Raw genomic sequence first — 19,179 nt, forward strand, 5'->3', positions numbered from 1 at the left:
AAGGCTTGCCATATCTTCCAACTTTTCCCCAACAATTTTGACATTCAGTCATACAACAATAGAATTTTCCCATTGTTTACTTTTTGCGCCGTGTACTTCTAACAGACTGAGAGTGAGCGATTCCTACCCGAATGGAAGACAACTCTAATGCTACTAAGTTTCGAAAATCCGGAATACGCAATTTGAAAACCGCGAGCTAAGGGAGAGCAATACGGCTTGAAAATATCTAACTTCAAGCGGGGTTACTACTGTAAACATTAGCCTCTGAAATGCGGAATGTATTATGTATTGTTTTTGTCGAAAAGGCTTTTCGTATATTTTTTTTCGCGAATCGTGCAAATAATAAACAATCTTTCAATTTGCAATTCCATTTTCTGTTCTCCCATCCATTTATATTTTGCATTTAAACAAAACTAGTTGTTGGAAAGGTTTGTGTTGACTGCTAACCAATCTGACAAAAACACGATTTGCAAAATCAAATAAGTGGTCAGAGCGATTAATTTGAATCATTTTGAATAAAATCCAATATATGGCTAACATTGTTTCTTAAAGTGCGCTGAAATAACCAGCTGAACGATAATAAAAACGTGGACGTATTTTGGTAATAATTTTTAGTTAAGCAGCATCCTATTTCGGCAGCGGGTCGAATTTAGACGTCCGGCCCAGCTCTGCCGTATGCTATTTTCTATGTTTAGAGAACAATAACTAAAAAATATTTTGATCTGAAACCATATGACATAGAGGTTCAATTGTTGCTGTCGCCATTGTGTGCCTATAGTAAAAACTGGGCACATCTTGAGTACTCGAGATTTATATATACGCAAATATCAAAATAATGTTTAAAAAAAATCCCTGAAACGAGAATGTAATGAAGACTGCACATGCTGATCCACAAAGGCTAATCTGCGATTATACTTTTCCCAGAGACTGATTTTATAAAGCTTAGTATTCAATTAGCTAAATGCGATTGTCGACATTTCATGGCTATGCGCATTTGAAAAATAAGCTGTTTAAAGATACTATTTCTCTCTTTGATTTTGCATTGACGTCGATGGTTTTTCAATGCAAAATATGCTTACTCGCTTTTTCTGGTATAGTTCATCACAAACGCACATGCCCGCGACCAGTTCACGCTTCGAACAGGTTATCTTCTCTTGTTCTTAAAATGTGCTCGGATTTACATTATTTAAGACGTTCATTTAGTACGAAAACAGCCTCATTGTGAAATGGTTCAAACATGGAGATTAACATTTGTTTGCGGACTAGCTGCTTCGCTTTTGATATATAGTTTAATTGTTTTTCAAGGTCAGTATGTTTTATTTACAAACAAATAGAAAAATAACTAATTGACAATTTCCTTTATCACATATACAACTGAAATATTTAATTCACTTTCACGTGTCTTCTTAAAAAGTTTCAAACTAAATGTCATTTAATCGTGGTGGCTATCATTATTATTAACATCAGCAGCAGCAGCTTTGTGCAAAGCCTACAAAGCAAACTTAGATACAGTACCTTATGTAATCGCATAGACAATGCCAACGTGCCCTTTGTGTTGCGAAACGAGTATGATCAAATACGCGTATGGGTACATATATTTTACAGACAACAGTTAATTTCATATACATGTATGTTAGAAGCAATCGTTATTTTAAAAGTAAGTAATTGGACAAACAGGTTATAAATTCAATTCGCAAGTAAAGTTACACCCGACATGATGCGTCTGTGTGTCACTAAAACAAGATAAGTTATATAGTTAGGAAAATACTATAACCATGATTATGTCAATGTGCATATTTTTTGTTGTTTTTTGTTCGATGTGTGCGTGTTTTTCTTTAACACTGTGATAGTTACATTTATAATATACCGTTTACCTTAATATTGAATAATGTTAATCATATCAGGATATGGCCTATTCTTTTGGAAATCATTAACATTTAATTTATCAAACAAGTGTTAGGCGCACATTGAAAAGAAACCCATCAGTGGGGTTGAAATAAATGCGATTACAATAATCAGCATTCAAACACCTTATCTTAAGGCGAACATTTGGGACAGATTTTCTCCAACGTCGAACAGAATACAGCATTGACACGTCAACTAAATCAATACCTACAACAGCGTATTTGAAATCTCAAATTATAATATAAACACCTGCAGTTATATGAAAAACTATTCGCTGATACCTGCTATTCAGGGACGGTACTTTCAGCTTCTATGGTTTTTGTGTGTGTTAAAAGTGAGTCTTCTCTAAACGAAAATCCAGTCGAGGCGAAGAGTAACGTCACAGATCAGCCAAATTCGGACTACACATGCTTATCGAGGACGACACTTTAAAGGACATGTCTTTAGCCCGGTTTTCGCAGAAATCTGCTCATTAGTGCGCATTAAATGTATTTTAACTATCAAATATGCTACGGACTTTAAATGTGAAATGTAGAAAACTTACTTTTTGTTTTTTTTTCCCATGTGTTTATACATTTATGACATACATACAACTTATCCGATGTGTGTTATATGTTCTAAATGATTTCATACAGACATTGTATTAAATACAAGGCCTGCAAAGTTATATTTTTCAAATATATGCTTATACATATTTGTTATTTCTTGAAAAATCGCATTTGAATTGCTAAATGGCTCTTTTCCAGCTATATCTTGAAAAATACTAGTAACTTAAATAAGTCAACCTTCATATCGGAACAGTTTAATTACCCAGTAAAAAAAAATGAAGAAACTCAGACAGGAACACTATATATTATTACTTTATCTTACAGGAGGCACAATTAGACTGATAATGATAGTAATAGTGTACGTTAATTGTACTTTGAAGTAAATTAATAATGATATCAACTTCTTTTACATTTTTTCAGAAAGCGTACCAAGAAGCGTGTCAATGTCCGCCGAAACATGTCTTATGGCCAGAGTGAAGCAAGATGAGTCCCGTGATCGTCCTCCGACCGGTTCTCAGCGCAAACTTTTGCTAAGTAGCTACATGAACAGTGGATCGAGTTTTACCGGAAGTTTGTTTGGCCACAGGTTTGGATCCAGTCCATTGTTAACGGAAATAAGTCAATGTCCACAGTCGTTACCCAGTGTTGCATACTAATTAATAAGACCAGTCCATAGAATAACTCAAGAAGAAAGGTGTAAGTAGATTAATGTCATATGATTGAAATACTGTTATGAGCGGAGAAAAGTCCAAACAGAAAAAAGCAAACACGTATTAATATGTGTTTTAGAGATGATGCCTTCTACTTCTACGAGCCTCTCTGGACATTTGGCGTTTTTAGTTACTTCAGAAGTCCAAACACAGAGTGCGACACTCTGGAGGATCCAACAAATTGCAGGTTGGTTACTTTGGTCCGAAGGTTTGGTTTCAAGCGTCTAATGTTACAGTTCATAAACACAGCTAAAAGGTTTCAGTTTGTTTAACGTTGACAATGTTAGCTTCAGCTTAAAACTTGAATGATTAAAGCCTATTTTAATGATCATTGGGTTTATAAAGCGCTCAACCACAAACGGATTGGGCGACAGTTCGTCAAGGTTACGACGAGATTTCGGTCAAAGTTCAGTCATGCAGATTTCAAATCTTCCACGATAATCAAATTCATACTTATCTTAGAGTTCTAATAGTATGTTGTATATATCAATTAAATATAATATGCGCACGTTTAGATTACCACCATCGTTATTTACATGTTTACGCTTTACCTCTAAGACTATATCAGTTCAGCCATTTAAGTATATTTGAAATTCTTTCCAGGAACTCTACGCGTGTTGCGGATCTACTAGAGATCTTGGACGATATTTATCACTGCAAGTTCTCGTCGCTGGGTCATATCATCGTACCGTCTGTCCACGGTCGCTCTTCGTTATCTGGAACTAGCTGGTTGTCCTTCCACACGTGCATGAAAAATCGAGCGCCAAAGCAAGAGTGTCTTAAAATCTTAGAAACAACTTGTCACAATTCAGCGCACGTGGTCACCAAAGTTCTTCGCTTGACCACGTGGGATCTGCGATCTCTTCTTGAGAGGAACCAAAACCTTAAAGTTATTCATCAGTTTCGAAACCCGTTCGCTATAATCAACAGCCGGAGTGAGACCAAGGGATACCCGGCGAAGAACTTCAGTTTAAATGCGGACATATTATGTAATAAAATGAAGGACGATTTTCAAGGGGTTCGTACCTTAAAAGATACATTCCCTAATAGAGTGAAAATGATTTTCTACGAGGACCTTAAAACAGACATTGAAACTAAGGTTCGGAAACTGTTCGACTTTGTTGGTATGCATTTTGATAGAAATGCGCCTAAACAACTTATCAATGTAAAGATCAACGATGCCAATTCAAACATTACAGATATGAATAAAAATAGAATAAAAGACAATGCCCGTTGGTGGCGATCGTACATGTCTTTCCGGTTGTATGAACAGGTGCTTGAGAAATGTACGGAAGTTGTAAGACTGCTTAACATAACGACTTTTAAAAATAGAGCTGAAATGTTTCAAACAAATATACCCGATCTTAAGCTGTCCGAAGAAATGTCTATATGACGAACGTGAAACAAACTAGGGGACTCAACCTATTCTCAAAGTTTAATGAACATAATATGAAAACATATGGAATACAGGAATATAATTTTATTTACATTCTAATGAATAAACTATGCCACTTTTAGCCTGTGAAATGTCGAAATCAACTCCAGTGAAGAATCTGGTCAACTGTGTCGGGCAATCCACCGATACATAGCGACCACCGCCCCTGCAACCCCCACCCTAGAGTATGATTCCCGTGATATTGGTATTCGTGAGGTTTATAATTCATTTATTTATGTTGCATTAAACAATGTCTTTAAATCGTTTTGAAAAGGAAGCCATTTACTAACACTCATGAGGTAACATATACGGTCGCAGAGATGTGCAACTTTTTATTGATGTCGATTCAACGACTTAGTTAATTGTTCCCACGACTTATGTATTCGTGTAAAGAGATAACTAACTTTCTTGTTATAACGAATTACTAAGGAAACAAGTTACTAAGTCGTGGTAAAGACATAATTTACTCTTGGTCACAATTTTTTAAGTCTTGGGGACGACTTTTTAAGTCGTGGTAAGACGCTCGCTGGAACGTGATTAGCTTTTTCGGTAACGACATAATTCACCAATCAGAACACATGCGCTTTCTAAAGCATTGACATGTCCCCGATATTGTTTTTCTCAAAATGTTAGCCCCCCCCCCCCCCCTACTTGAATAATCTTTTACAAAATGACTAATAATGTCGTTCCCAACACTAAAATACCTCGTTCCCACGAACGACTTTACCAATACTTAGCTGTACAGTATGTTTGACAGTTGCTATAGGTTGCAATTTATTTTAGATTAATGATATGTCATTGGGTTATGAACTCACACGGTGGACTACAGCAATATACTGGAAATATGTTATTGGCCGACATAGTGGACTTCATCTACATAATGTACTTTAGTTATGGGTTGAACTTGTGGACTAAACTAACAGACTGGTCTTAGGTTATGAGGTTTACTTGTGGACTGAACTAACAGACTGGGCCTAAGTTATGGGCTAAACTTGTGGACTAAACTAACAGACTGGACATATGTTATGGGTTGAACTTGTGGAATTAACTAATACACTGGTCTTGAATTATGGCGCGCTTTCAAAGAATGCGACTGTTTGTTATTTCATATTTAAAGTCCGTTTAAAGATTTAATTGTGAATTAAACTGATTGTTTACATTACGAATCATGTTATCCAGTGAGTGTTAGGCAACTGAGGGTCAGACGGTTTAAACATAATCCAAGTGGAGAAACCAACTTTTATTAAGAAACAAATTATTGAGAAAAAGGAAACAATACGTTACTCACAAAAATATGACTAACACAATAAAAAAACAAATACAAATCACTAACATATAATAATAAAGCAGTAAAGACAATTAACATGTTTATATTAGTGCAATAGTATCAAAATACTGATGGAATTAAAAACACCACGCTGACACAATGAACTTTAAAAAAAAATAATATGACACAACGCTTTATACATTAGAAAAAAAATATTGTTATCGGGAACTTGCAGATTAACAGGTAAATCATAGGGTATTTATAAATACGTGGTCAGTTTTGATACACAAACTATTAAAATCAAGGAATATATCGCATACCGGAAATTACAGTAAAATGAAGTTTGACTCGGCCGGAGCTTGACATACGACGTATGTCGTACATAAAAAAATTTAATGCAAAAAATCTGTAAAAGACATTCAAACAAATATGTAATTCGCAAACAACAATACCTGTAAATGGCATGAATTTGTCTGCATTTAATGAAAAGCGATATGAACAATGCGATGGTGTGAGAATATTTGATAGACGATCTCATATTAAAGGAACATTTTCCTGCGATGTCGTGCGAACATAACAATTAAAGAGTGTCATATGTGATGAACAGTATCTAGCAACACAGTGCGACCATGCGATATCGGGAAAACATAATATATATATATATATATATATATATATATATATATATATATATATATGTATATATATTTATAAGAGTTTGTCATATTTACGGAATAGTATATTGCGACCATCATATACAGTGGAGTGTGTCATATGAAAAAGAACTGTATCCTCCGATATCGTGCTAACACAATATAGAGCAAATTATCTCCTATGTTCGCAAATTTTCGGTTTAGTTATGATATTTGTTAGGAAACAGTATTACTGAACATTTGCCATGGTCTAATATAGCCATTATATGCATCTTTTGACGATTTAAAAACCTAAAAACTATAAAGCGTTGCAACGCGAAACGATTGAATAATTTGGAGAGTTCTGTTGTTGTCGTTTAAATTTGTGAAACTACGAAAATTGCTTATTTAACGTATAAAATACGCAAATATGTACGCTTGGCAGGATAGCTCAGTTGGCTAATGCGTTTTTACTTCAGGATTCCGGGGGTCACTGGTTCGAGCCCTGCTGCGGGCGTCCTTTTTTTTTTCTTTTTAAAATTTTATTTTTATTTTTTTACTGGAGCTTTTAAAATTTAATGTTTACATTTATCAATATAAAGTATTTTTAATGACAAACTTCAAAACATGTCAAAATCTGTGAAAAGGCCCCTTTAAACATTTCCCTGCACAATCATAACTGCTGCATTTAAAAATCTTAACTGAATAAGCTTATGAATTCAACAAGGTGCAATGATATAAACTAAATGCCCCGCACACCATTCACATAGTTGCACATATTGGTAACTAACTACTATGTTTTATCATGTACATATATTCCAAGCGTGAATGTTACTGTTATGTATTACTCGATTTCTAATATAATAATGTTTAATGTCAGTTAGTGCTTATACGATCCATATTATGAAATGTGACAACTTAAAATCGCGCTTTAAGAATGACACATCTTCGCAAATGTGTATTAAGTAACTGTATAACCAGTCTGTAGATATTTATCTCCCTTTCAATTCAAATTCGCGTACTTCCGGTACACGACTGGCAACACTTCCGCTGGTAGTACGGATAGCGACAGAGGTTAGCCTGTACCACGACGTCACAACTTGGGTACTCGTCCGTGCAGCCGCGTCCTGGAACATACCCGAACACGTGATCGTTAATTGTGAACAGAGCTTTGTTTTGCTTCCCGTTCTCGAAATACAAGTTCTCATTTATACTTAACGGTTCATCTCCCGAGTACTTTTAGTCTAAACTGATTGAAGCATCTTCTTATCAATACTTTTAAATAACATTGCAATGGAATTTTAAATTCTTGTATATATGTTTGTCATATTCATTCTAATTGAAATGATTCAAACTATAAACAATCACTCAGCTCATGAATGACACGAAGGACTCGATGTTTATCTTTATGTATGCGTATTTTTTGTGCCAACCATTGTGCTTCAACTCGTAACGTTGTTAGTTTGTTCTAATAAATACCAACAGTGGCCAAGTCATTGGTCGTCTTTAAAAAAAGATTTCAACATTTTGACACAGTATTTTCAATACATGATTTAAACTGTGATTGTTTGAATTATTATAAATCTAGGAAACGGATACGAGTAACCAAATCAGTTATAAGGAAACATATGTGTTCATTACAAAGGCTAATATGTGCAACTCATTAGTTGTTGTTGTTGTATTTTAAGGATAGAGTCATTGGAGATAATTCTTAAAGCCTGCGCGGGCTGTATTCCGGCTTTGAACCACGGGTTTGCTGCTATAGAAATGTGTCGTTCACCTGTCCTACTCAACCAAGAGCGAGTATCAGTTGTAAGAAAATAAGATTGCAACAACACTAAGAAACGAGTATATTGCTTAACAAATGACGAGTATGCTATTAAAACATGCTTGCTACATATACATTTCCGACTAAAGCCTTACTCACGTGCAAGTGTTTGTGCTGACCGGCACGGGTCCGTGTTGCACACTCTGTTGTCACGCGGTTTGTCGCTCTCGTGGCACGTGCTTCTCGTGCGGCTGTCTCCACCCATACAGCGGACGGCACGTGTCTGTATACCACCGCCGCAAGACTTTGAGCACTTAAACAAAAAGTGTCAAACTCTTTTAATTTTATTGGATCTCTCCGTTGCGTTATAACATAAATTAAACAAATTCATTAATAAAATAATAAAGTTCATTAACTACAATATCACACTTATTTTGGATTACTGTCCCCTGACGCAACGGTTATCTTAGTGCCATCGGAGTGCAATGCTTTATCAAACTGCTCGCTGCGGTTTCTGCGTATTTCGTTAATGGAAAATATTTGGATTTAACTAAGCCTTGAACCAGTAAAAATGTAAAAGTTTAAATCGATAAATGGTAAGAAGCGAATTTTCTCGACCTTTTCAACTGACCTGTTCCCACATCGATCTATACCCCTTCACTCTCGTCTGATTAAAGTGACCTAACCTGTGACCATATCGATCTAAACAACTTCACTCTCGACCCATTCCACTTACCTGTGACCAATCGGATCTATACCACTCCGTTCCGCACGTGCTTTCAGTGCAAGGTTTTGTCGTTTCGGGTTTATCCTCGTCTTTGCATTCGGTTTCTGTGGCAATCGCGCGCACTCCCTCTCGGGTGGAGATACAGAGCACATCCCTAGTCTTCACTCCCGGGCCACACGCTTGGGAACACTGGAATAAAAACCACCGGTGTTGACAAAAATGCGACATAATGTGTTTCCTTTACTTTATAGAACTTCAGTCCCTATCTCTTTTAACCTTAATTTTGTATTATTTATCTGGCTCTGTAAAATGAAAATTACAAAACAAAAACTTATCCTTAATCACAAACATATAATAGTAACATAATGAACAAGACTTATCTTAGCTTACCTTGCCCCAAGGTCCAGTAAACCACTGTGCGACACAACGGCCTTCTTGGTCGCACTTGCGTTCGCTCTCCGGTCTGCTAGATACGTCACAGAAGCGATCCGCAAGTATGTGACCGGCAGAGGTTGCGCAATGAACCGTCCGGGTAGCCACACCCCTTCCGCAGTTTTCATTGCACTTTTGTAATGTAATAGACTATATTTCATTACATGTCATACAGTTATGAGTTATCCAATCCTGTTGATTAACACCTGACTTTCGAAAGTGAAAGCACTATGTATGTCGTGCAAAACACAGCGTACCGATATTTAACCCAATTTGCATTTTCTTTCCACCAAATGCAGTAATCCGGAAAAAATAGACACTAATAAATCGGGATGTACAAGTACTTCGAGGAATGTTCATAGTTGAATGACAACAACCTTTGTAAAACCTTTGTAATCATGTTCGTTTTATTCATTGCCATAGTTATTTGAAAATATTAATGTTTGTGTGTGTTATAAGATTCGGGTTATTGTCTTAATTGTTATCTTAATTTTTAGCGAGAACGTTGAACTCTAAAATTCAACTCTACCTTGTCATTCCATTGGCTGAAATACCACTGCGTTCCAGCGCATGCGCCCCGGTCACATGACTCCTCCGACAGGGGTTCAGATTGGCTATTGCACTGGTTGCTATTGGCAATGTTTCCGGTCTCGTCCTGACATGTCACGTGCCGTGTACGAGTGCCATTCCCACAATCGACCGAACACTAAAATACAAAATATCAGACTAATACATCAGATATCCATTTCACATTCAGTGGAACCCCTCTAAACCGGACATCCCCGGGACCGAGAGGAAATTCCGCTTTAGAGAGGATTCCGGTTTAGAGAAGATCCGGTTTAGATGGTTTCCGCTGTGTATTAAATTATACAATGAATAGGGAGTTGAATAAAAGCAGAGGACTTATAGATATTGGACACATGGCGCAAGACTTTCGAAAGCTAAAGCTTATTCGTGTTAACCATATCAAGAATGCACTTTGCAATGAACTATACGATGTTTCTACGGGCTTGCAGAAAACATTATATATTTTCCTTTAGTTCATGATCACAAGTAATGGCATCGCGCCACAAATGTGCCAATTAGCCTCAGTGTCATAAATTGTTTCTGTCAATCACTTTAAACAGGAGTGGATTTAGCTGTCCTTATCAACGGTATCTGTACTTTACGAATTTTGAGCGACGTTCACAAAGATCTTATGATTTACGATTGGCATCATAACAGTTTGCAATTCACTAACACACGTTCCGAACAATGAAATTTGTGCTGAGTAATATACAATACCAATAATCATATTCAGTTCTACCTTTTCAAGCGTATTAACATATTCAAACCGACCTCTAGGAAAATCGGGCGTTATGAATGCGCGTAAAGAATCGTCCCAGATTAGCCTGTGCAGTCGACACAGGCTAGTCAATGACGACACTATCCGAGTAAACTGGATTTTCGTCTAGAAGATAATTCTTTTTCCATAAGCGAAAAGACTGCACTCACTGGAACGAGACTGTACCCACATGCATGAAGCCCGGATGAAGCCCGGCTAGTATATAATCGTATGGGTTTTAAAAAAAACAATGGTTGCACGCATGATTTGCTTTGCTTGAAATACTTGGAAGACAACCCTTGATTAACAGTGAGGGCTTATAACGTCGATATACAAAGTACTGCGTGTGTTTCGTCCGAGAAGAAACTGACCTTAAATGTCTTCTCAAAGTTTTAATTAATCTACTTCTCGTGCCGAACATGTTACTACGTTTTTGCGATATTAAAGGGGACTTTTCACGTTTGGGTAAATTGACAAAATTGAAAAAAGTTGTTTCAGATTCGCAAATTTTCGTTTTAGTTATGATATTTGTGAGGAAACTGTAATACTAAACATTTACCATGCTCTAAAATAGCCATTTTATGCATATTTTGACGATTTAAAATCCCGAAAAGTATAAAGCGTTGCAACGCGAAACAAATTAATAATTTGGAGAGTTCTGTTGTTGTCGTGATATTTTGTGAAACTACGAGGATTGCTTATATAAGGTTTAAAATACGCATAGCATTGAATCCGGAAGGATGACCGAGTGGTGTAAGTCGCAGACTTTTTACTCCAGGACTCCATGGATCAGTGGTTCGAGCCCTGCGGGGGAGTTACCTTTTTTTTTTAATTTTATGTTTGATTTTTTACTGGAGCTTTTTATATCCAATGTTTACAATTATCAATATAAAGAATTTACTGAAAACTTTCAAAACATGCCAAAATCTGTGAAAAGGCCCCTTTAAGCATGTTTAATACGTAAAGGGGCACATTTATTGTGGTAAAATTGAAGGGAGCGGCTTCCAGCTTAATCCAATTTACAAACCATCGAATGGCATGTGTATCATGCGCAAGCCCAACATCTTGATTAAATCTTCATTAATCCGACGACGTAGCGGTAAATTTAACTAAATAAATTTGAACATTAGTGTATAATTTAACATCGCGTGTCTAATACTCGTTTTTTTTTATTACGCACGACGCTTTGTGCAATAGAAAGCTAGACGCGTACGGCGCTAGAGTAATAATATATTAAATTGAGTATTTATTTGCGGTAAATATCCCGAAGACACTGTGTCTCAGAAAAATAAGGCCGAACCTTATTTATGTGCTTAGCATCAACGGGTTGGTAGGTTTTCCGATTCTTAAGGAACAAAAATATACCACGTTTTACTACTTGAAAAAATCGAAATAGTATAAACATTATGAAAAAAGCACAAAGGACTTTACTGCGTTTATTCTTAAACCTTAAAAATAAAAATAATTATTGCTAGTATACGCGGTTAAACTGCCGCGTAAGACATCTCAAAGCGGGTACACATTCACATAGGTAAATACATGTATGTTAGTGCTGCAAAGTCGGCATTATTCTGGATTCCATATTATATATTAAATAGTTGGTTCCGAAAAAACGTTATTAATACTTTTTTTGGCTTTTAGACATTTGTTCTCTCTCAAAATATCGTTGTTTGTATCGTTCTTGCATGATTCGGAAAAATCAGGCGGAAGATTAAACATAAGCATCCATGTTTGTCTGGCCTTACTGCGTATCTCTCCACATCTCGGCGTCCGAATTCTCGTGCATCAAAACAGGCGCGATTTCAAGGACTACGTGCACTCACTTCACACCAGATCTGGCAAGAGCGCATGCAGTTTACAACACATTCGTTCATTATTTTGAAGGCTGTCTTCGTTGAGAAATTACCCATTAACAGTTTTTTTAAGGGAACGCGTTAATCATTTTATTCTGGAAATATCTCAAATATGTGACACCGTGAGCCAAGTCTTGCACTTACAACAGGTTCTGTTTCTTTTACTGTCAGTTCTTTTTCAACTGCATTTTAATACATGCTTTTTTTCTTTAAGAACGAAGTATTTATTTGGTGTTAGAGGGAGGGGGGTCGCAAGTAAACAAATGAAATTGCTATTTTGGGGGGCATGTCCTATAGAGGTCTATAATTAAGTACGATAAAGTCGGTAATCACTCAAAGTTTATTTATTACATTGTTGGTAATACTATAAATAGAAACATTTAAACGTATAACGCGTGTCTTATTACTAATAAACTAATAACATGCTTTTATGGATATTCGTTTCTGAGAAATATTAATGAGATTAATTGAGCCTCGTTCTGCAAAAATCGGGTTTAATCCATAAGCGAAAAGTGTCGTCGCAGATTAGCCTGTTCAATCCGCGCAGGCTAATCGAGGAGGACACTTTCCGTTTGTATGGCTTTTTCGTTTAAAAGAAGTCTCTTCTTGGCGAAAAGCTAGTTTAGCAAAGTGTAGTCCCAGATTCGCCTTTAAAAACAACGAGGCAATAACAGTCGTAAACAGTAAATATAGAAGCTCTAGTGGTTTGCATGGATATAATAGGGTACATAGTAATAAGTCTCTACGGTCATGTGTACTCTATTCCAACATGGGATGATGTCACATAAAGTGCCGGTATATTCGTTGAAACCAGAACGGCTTAAGCTTTGCACAAAAAAGAAGATACCGTAGCATCCTAAAGTATTGACACGACTATACATGTATACGTTGATATTAAACGTGTTTATAGGCGTAATTATTTTAAGGTTATTTATGTTCACCTGCATTCACAATTGCGTAATTAGTTTTACCTCGCTCCAATTTCCAGCCGACCAATAGAAACACGAGTCAGAAAAGCAGTCGTGCACTGAAGTTGGTTTCGAACTCGTGCAGTAAGAATCCGCAATAAGCTGAGAATCAGTCGCGGATATTCTCTGTACGCACGAGACTTCGCGAGATTTCTTTCCATGCCCACAGGTTACGCTGCACTTTGACCAAGTGCCCGTCGACCAACTGTAAGGTAACACAACAGTCAAGAATATCGCAAGCTAATTCAATTATTATCGAAGAGAACAGATGTAAAATACGTTTCTAAAATGCGTCCTCAAACATTCTTGAAAAAAGGTTTGACATTTGGTCACCATCATAAAAATGCACATGAGCACTAATGCTGTGTTTAGTACAGGTTTAATTCATAAGCAATCAAAGATGGAGTCAACCTTATTTTTGCCTGATTTCCAAAGGTATATTGTTGATGGTAAGAAAGACCGAAACTATTTGTGTATGTATCAAACGTTTCTCCACAAAGGCAAACTGCAAGAGCCGTTGCATACCTTGGCGTGCATGGTTCCGGGTTGCAGACTCGATGACGCGCTTCCGGTCTCAATACGTCTGCACAGCGCAAGGGCGCTGTCGTCTGCAGCGAGTAGGCGTCAACACATTCGTATAGGCTCTCTTGCATACCTGCCAGTTATACAAACAAGCGGTGACCAACTGCGGGATACCGCTAAGAACTAATTATGGGTGTTGTATGGAAGACCCGACAAACTTGTCTTTATCGCCTCGGACCTTGGAAATAATATTTCCTTGTCCTTTTTAAGTATGTGGAAGCTAAAACAAATAAAGCCGCGTCATAAGAAAATGGGTTTTATGTTATAAGCGGCCAGTGTAGCTTCAGACCAGCCTGAGCAACCGCGCAGTCTGGTCTTGAAGTAATATGTCCCCTTATGAAACCACGAAGCCGCGCGACTCAGGTCGGTCTGAACATACGGTGTTCGCGTATGGCATAGGACAAATGATCGCCAGACGCGGCTCAAAACACGAATTGTATTGCATCAAACTAGCAGAAAATAATGCTTTTGTATTTTAATGATTTCCACGAGGAAGCAAACACATACCCATGTCGGTTGAGAGCCTTTTCTAATATGTGCTTTTATGTTAAATATTTTACCGGCTTTATTAAAACCAATGCATTATTTTTGTTAGATTGTATTCATTTGTATATTAAATGTAGCCATTATATATCTTGCTTTAAATTATGAAAATGTACATGCAAAATGAATGGTACACCTAACAGTATATACCGAACTATTTTATAGCACAAATCGAGTAAAGCAGTTGCCGGTATGTGTTTAGAATTTCAATGACAAATAATTGCGCAGGCGTTCTTAAAAGTCATTTTCTAAACGATAATATACGTTATATGAGAATATCGAATTATATACATAATTAAAACTTTAAATAATAAGATGGTATTTCCTAGCACTACCAACTTGGGGAGTATCGCCCTTGTAAGGAAAACTCGCAAAACAAAACGACGACGTTTATTGCCAATTTTTCTAATATCAGGTTTCCAATGTTCTTGTTACCAATACACGTGCTCTGAATTAAACACCAAGTCGACGTGGAAATGATATATATGTAGCCAACGTTTTTGTTCTTTCTTGGTGTTAAAAAATGGGCAGGGCTTAACGTGAACGAGAGTAAAACAGTTTGCCATACCTCCACCGCAGTCCCGCGTGCACTCTGTGTAGCCTGTGAGACGCCAGCTGAACACTTCCAGCACGGACGCAAGTCCGTCACCTGAGTCCACCGCCAGCAGCGGGTCCTTACCAGACGAGATTTTTACATTGCCGCCTTCCGGTCCGCCAACCTGCCGAAAAGTATCGTCAGTTTCACCGCGAACGAATGTGACGTCTTTCAAGGCCTGTCGATTTTCAGTGTTTCCGCCGCGACGGTCGTTTCTGTGCCGTGATCGTCTGCTGTTCGATTTTTGTCTGTACGAGAAATCAGACGAGAAAACGGGTCCCTTCAGATGGATTCCGCTTCCACCTGGAATCGGAACGAATTCCGGAAAGCTGCCCGGTTTAGATTCCGTTTCGGAATGATCTGGAATGTTGCGATAACCAATGGCGGCTTCGCGCAGTTCGGATCTGTCGTTTGCTTTGATTCTAGGGTCGTCTGGTAAATCCTTCAGGCCTCTGGCGACCTGATAACTGTAGTAGATGCCGGGATTGCGCTCATGGTACAACAGCTGAAACACACAAGACATAAATAATGCAGGCAAACAATGTTGCCAGCGGTGATATATGTTGGTACAAATACGAAATTGCAACAAATAAGAGTCTGTAATGCGATGTTATGACAGAGCAGAACAGAAAAGTTTATTTTTGACTTAAGCATGTGAAGCTCATACACTTGTAAGCGTAAAGTCGATGTGCAACATTGTGGAATCTTGATTTTTCACAAAACTATATTTCACATAAATGGTGCAATTTTTCAGAGCACGCTATTTTACCTGAATGACTACTTTCCCTAACGTGGGACCGTCTGCCGTAATACACTCTCCCAAACAGGGTTCTTCCGCCTTCCGGTAAATAAAAGTAGTCCCGACTGCATTATATTGTCCACTGGGATCCGTTTTCCAGTTACCATTTATTATATAGCCATTTCCGTCCTTTATGGCTGAAAAAAACAGGTATAGGAATTAACTAGATCTAGAACTAAACAAATCAAATAAATTCTTACATCAGTCACAGTGCTTGGCTTTTTCTGTATTTAAATAAAACAAAACTTAAGAGCATACAAAATGATAATGTGTTTGTTTTCGGTTTGATAATGTTAAAACTGCGTGATTGTAATGCTTAAAAGTGATAAAATTGCTGTCTTAACTTTAAACACAAACATTTTTTTTTATTTATTCGATTATTATTTCACATAAAAAAAAATCCAAAGTGATTTGAATTATTCATAGTATCACACTTAATTGTTGATATTTACATACATATGATTAAACAGCAATAACTCCCTTACCAATCAAATTGCTGGTGCGCCCCGCCTCCGTAACGTTGATATAGCAGGCACCCCGGGGCATTGTGACCACGGGGTGGTATCCCTTGCTCATCACGGTGTAACGTAGCGTACCCACCACCGTCTCACAGACGTCAGCATCGCGGCACTGCTGGCAGTAGAACGAGCCCGTCACGTGACTCGCCTGAAAGAATGTGGGTTGTATATTGATCACGTGCACCATTATTTCTCCCGTATGACCATTGCTCCAGACAACGTGTTGGATGGGTTACTCAGAATAATGCGAGATAACTTGACTTTTGAAGCATTCCATAACTAGTGCCCGATTTCAGAGACGATGCGACCCTATGTGTTTAAGTGACCATTATGAAGTAGCTAGTACACTGCAACATGGTTGAACGGCTCATGCCAAAGACCAAGTAGTGAGTAAGGATTGAACGGGGGATCGAACCTGCCAACCCTAATGTCTGGCGCAAGTGTGTTTCATCTAGACCACGGGTCTGATCATCAGATGTAAGATAAGCCATAAGGTATACAGTGTCGAAATTCCGGCTTTATCATCGCTTTAAACTAGGCGGCAATAAATAACCGATTAAAGGTTTTTCATGTTATTTTTTGTATGCGAAAAAGTATGATGATGATGATGATGATGATGATGATGATGATGATGATGATGATGATGATGATGATTATGATGATGATGATGATGATGATGAGGATGATGATGATGATGATGATGATGATGATGATGATGATGATGATGATAATGATGATGATGATGATGATGATGATGATGATGATGATGATGATGATGATGATGGTGGTGGTGGTGGTGATGATGATGATGATGATGATGATGATGATGATGATGATGATGATGATGATGATGATGATGATGATGATGATGATGATGATGATGATGATGATGATGATGATGATGATGATGATGATGATGATGATGATGATGATGATGATGATTTGAAGGAGGAGGAGAAGGAGACGGAGGAGGAGAATAAATACCAACTGGTAATGACACATGATGGAATGCTTGTCATGTATTGCTACGCAAAGTACAGTATCACTATCAAATTGAATTCTTATCGTGATATGTATAAATCCGAAGACTGTCTTTAAATATCGAGAATAACAAAACCGCGATGAGTTATAATTACCTGCTTAAAAAGTTGTCTTTGAACATGCGGCTATTAATATAATGTTAAAAAAAATATGATTAATAGCAACAACTGTAAAATGACATTGAAGTGGCTGTTGATTATATTTGCAAAATGGCTTCTTTCCGAAATAATTGATTGACTCGATGTTAGAAACCAAATATATATATATTTCATTCAAACAATTATATGACATGAATGTACCAAATGTTTGGTGTGAATCCATTTATTATCAAGTCCTTAATACTTCTCAATTTACAAGGTTCGTTAGAAAATAAAACCAGACCATATGGAATTCCTGATAAATATTGAGGTTTGGGGTCCGACCGCATTATACTATTAAAATAATTGATTTGTTGGCAAAAAAAACGCGGAAATTATGCCTGCATTTGCTAATGTTAAAAATAAGTTTAACGATTTAGGAGTATGATCAATACATAGCCATATTGCAATTTGAGAGGCTAGTACGCAAAAGGTATACAATTATTCAGTGTACGTTCAAATAATCGCTATAAGAGTATCTTTTTTCATCAAGGAATACGCTTCATAAAAATAACGTTGAATGCTTAAGAATATTTGAAAACAAAAAGTTTTAGATAAACAATCTTAAGTTTTCGTGAAATATAAACGATTTTTGATTACGTTTTTATTTGTTCAAATGGCGATATGATAAGCTCGTGATCTGGCTCAGAATATAATCGAAAAAATAGTTAACACAAATGCGGCCATTTAGATTAACTGACACATTATGAATTATGTTCTTTCTTTCTGTAGCCTGTATACAAACAGGTTTTGTGCGCACTTAATTCGGGTATTAAACTGCAAATTTCGAGTCAAGCAACGGAGAGTTTGGCATCCATTCGCTGTAACTTAAATTTCAGTAACTGACTAAGTTATGGAAGATTATTGTCTCGGGATATATTTATAAATACTGACAAGTTTTAATTAATTAAAATGTGTCAGTATGGATAAATATCCCGAGACGATTAAGTGTTTAATTCACAAGTTCTCTGTATAATATTTTATGCCTGCACGTTTTATAAAAATCGCAAAATTTTATCTCAATACCAATGCCATACAGATTTGAATCGAGTCGAAATTTGAAGGACATACATGCTCTTATATGAAAAAGAAACTCGTCGATTACGACAACTAGTAATCAGCCTAAGATTACTAAATTCGAGACAACGCCCACACAATCAAACAAAACTTTCAACGCGGCTCTAATTTGGTCGTTAAATTAATGCATAGGAATTAACTATCACAACATCTCAAATTAAAACAGCTGTTGAATGGATCACGTTGGTACTTAATGCGCGGTTTAACCATTTTTATTTTGTTGAGAATAAAAATTATCCGAAATAAACAATCTACGGCTTTTAAGAAAGAATTAAACTAATTTGAGAGCCTCAACCCCATTCGTTGTGATTGATTTTA

At 36.9% G+C, this 19,179-nt stretch overlaps 2 protein-coding genes across 3 annotated transcripts in view; one reads left to right on the forward strand and one right to left on the reverse strand.

The window, feature by feature from the left end:
- Positions 1-1,135: 1,135 nt before the first annotated feature.
- On the forward strand, positions 1,136-4,678 carry LOC127879281 (carbohydrate sulfotransferase 4-like). 2 transcript variants are annotated; one of them, XM_052426045.1, is made up of 4 exons: positions 1,136-1,305; positions 2,874-3,039; positions 3,243-3,350; positions 3,767-4,678. In XM_052426045.1, exons 1-4 carry the CDS (start codon positions 1,227-1,229, stop codon positions 4,554-4,556), a joined length of 1,143 nt encoding a protein of 380 aa, XP_052282005.1. In that variant the 5' UTR covers positions 1,136-1,226; the 3' UTR covers positions 4,557-4,678. The 2 variants fall into 2 exon arrangements, with proteins under 2 accessions (XP_052282005.1, XP_052282006.1); XM_052426046.1 differs by lacking the exon at positions 1,136-1,305 and having other exon boundaries at positions 2,641-3,039.
- Positions 4,679-6,559: 1,881 nt separating this feature from the next.
- The window catches only part of LOC127879283 (thrombospondin type-1 domain-containing protein 4-like), a 14,758-nt gene continuing 2,138 nt past the window's right edge, over positions 6,560-19,179 (reverse strand). Inside the window, exons 2-11 of the mRNA XM_052426047.1 lie at positions 16,574-16,754; positions 16,059-16,225; positions 15,263-15,794; positions 14,095-14,224; positions 13,573-13,774; positions 9,954-10,130; positions 9,383-9,556; positions 9,002-9,181; positions 8,425-8,578; positions 6,560-7,624 (exon numbers count right to left, since the gene is read on the reverse strand). Coding sequence (XP_052282007.1) covers positions 7,506-7,624; positions 8,425-8,578; positions 9,002-9,181; positions 9,383-9,556; positions 9,954-10,130; positions 13,573-13,774; positions 14,095-14,224; positions 15,263-15,794; positions 16,059-16,225; positions 16,574-16,754 — 2,016 coding nt within the window. The 3' untranslated portion in view covers positions 6,560-7,505. The remainder of the gene's footprint in view (positions 7,625-8,424; positions 8,579-9,001; positions 9,182-9,382; positions 9,557-9,953; positions 10,131-13,572; positions 13,775-14,094; positions 14,225-15,262; positions 15,795-16,058; positions 16,226-16,573; positions 16,755-19,179) is intronic.

The sequence above is a fragment of the Dreissena polymorpha genome, chromosome 4 (assembly GCF_020536995.1).
Source record: "Dreissena polymorpha isolate Duluth1 chromosome 4, UMN_Dpol_1.0, whole genome shotgun sequence".
NCBI classification, from domain to species: domain Eukaryota; kingdom Metazoa; phylum Mollusca; class Bivalvia; order Myida; family Dreissenidae; genus Dreissena; species Dreissena polymorpha.

Excerpts from the sequence above, each read along its gene's own strand:
- LOC127879281 (XM_052426045.1), top strand. The coding sequence starts at position 1,227 with ATGGTTCAAACATGGAGATTAACATTTGTTTGCGGACTAGCTGCTTCG. Across the intron at positions 1,306-2,873 it reads TAGTTTAATTGTTTTTCAAG|AAAGCGTACCAAGAAGCGTG; the intron begins GTCAGTATGTTT and ends ACATTTTTTCAG. Across the intron at positions 3,040-3,242 it reads GGAAGTTTGTTTGGCCACAG|AGATGATGCCTTCTACTTCT; the intron begins GTTTGGATCCAG and ends TATGTGTTTTAG.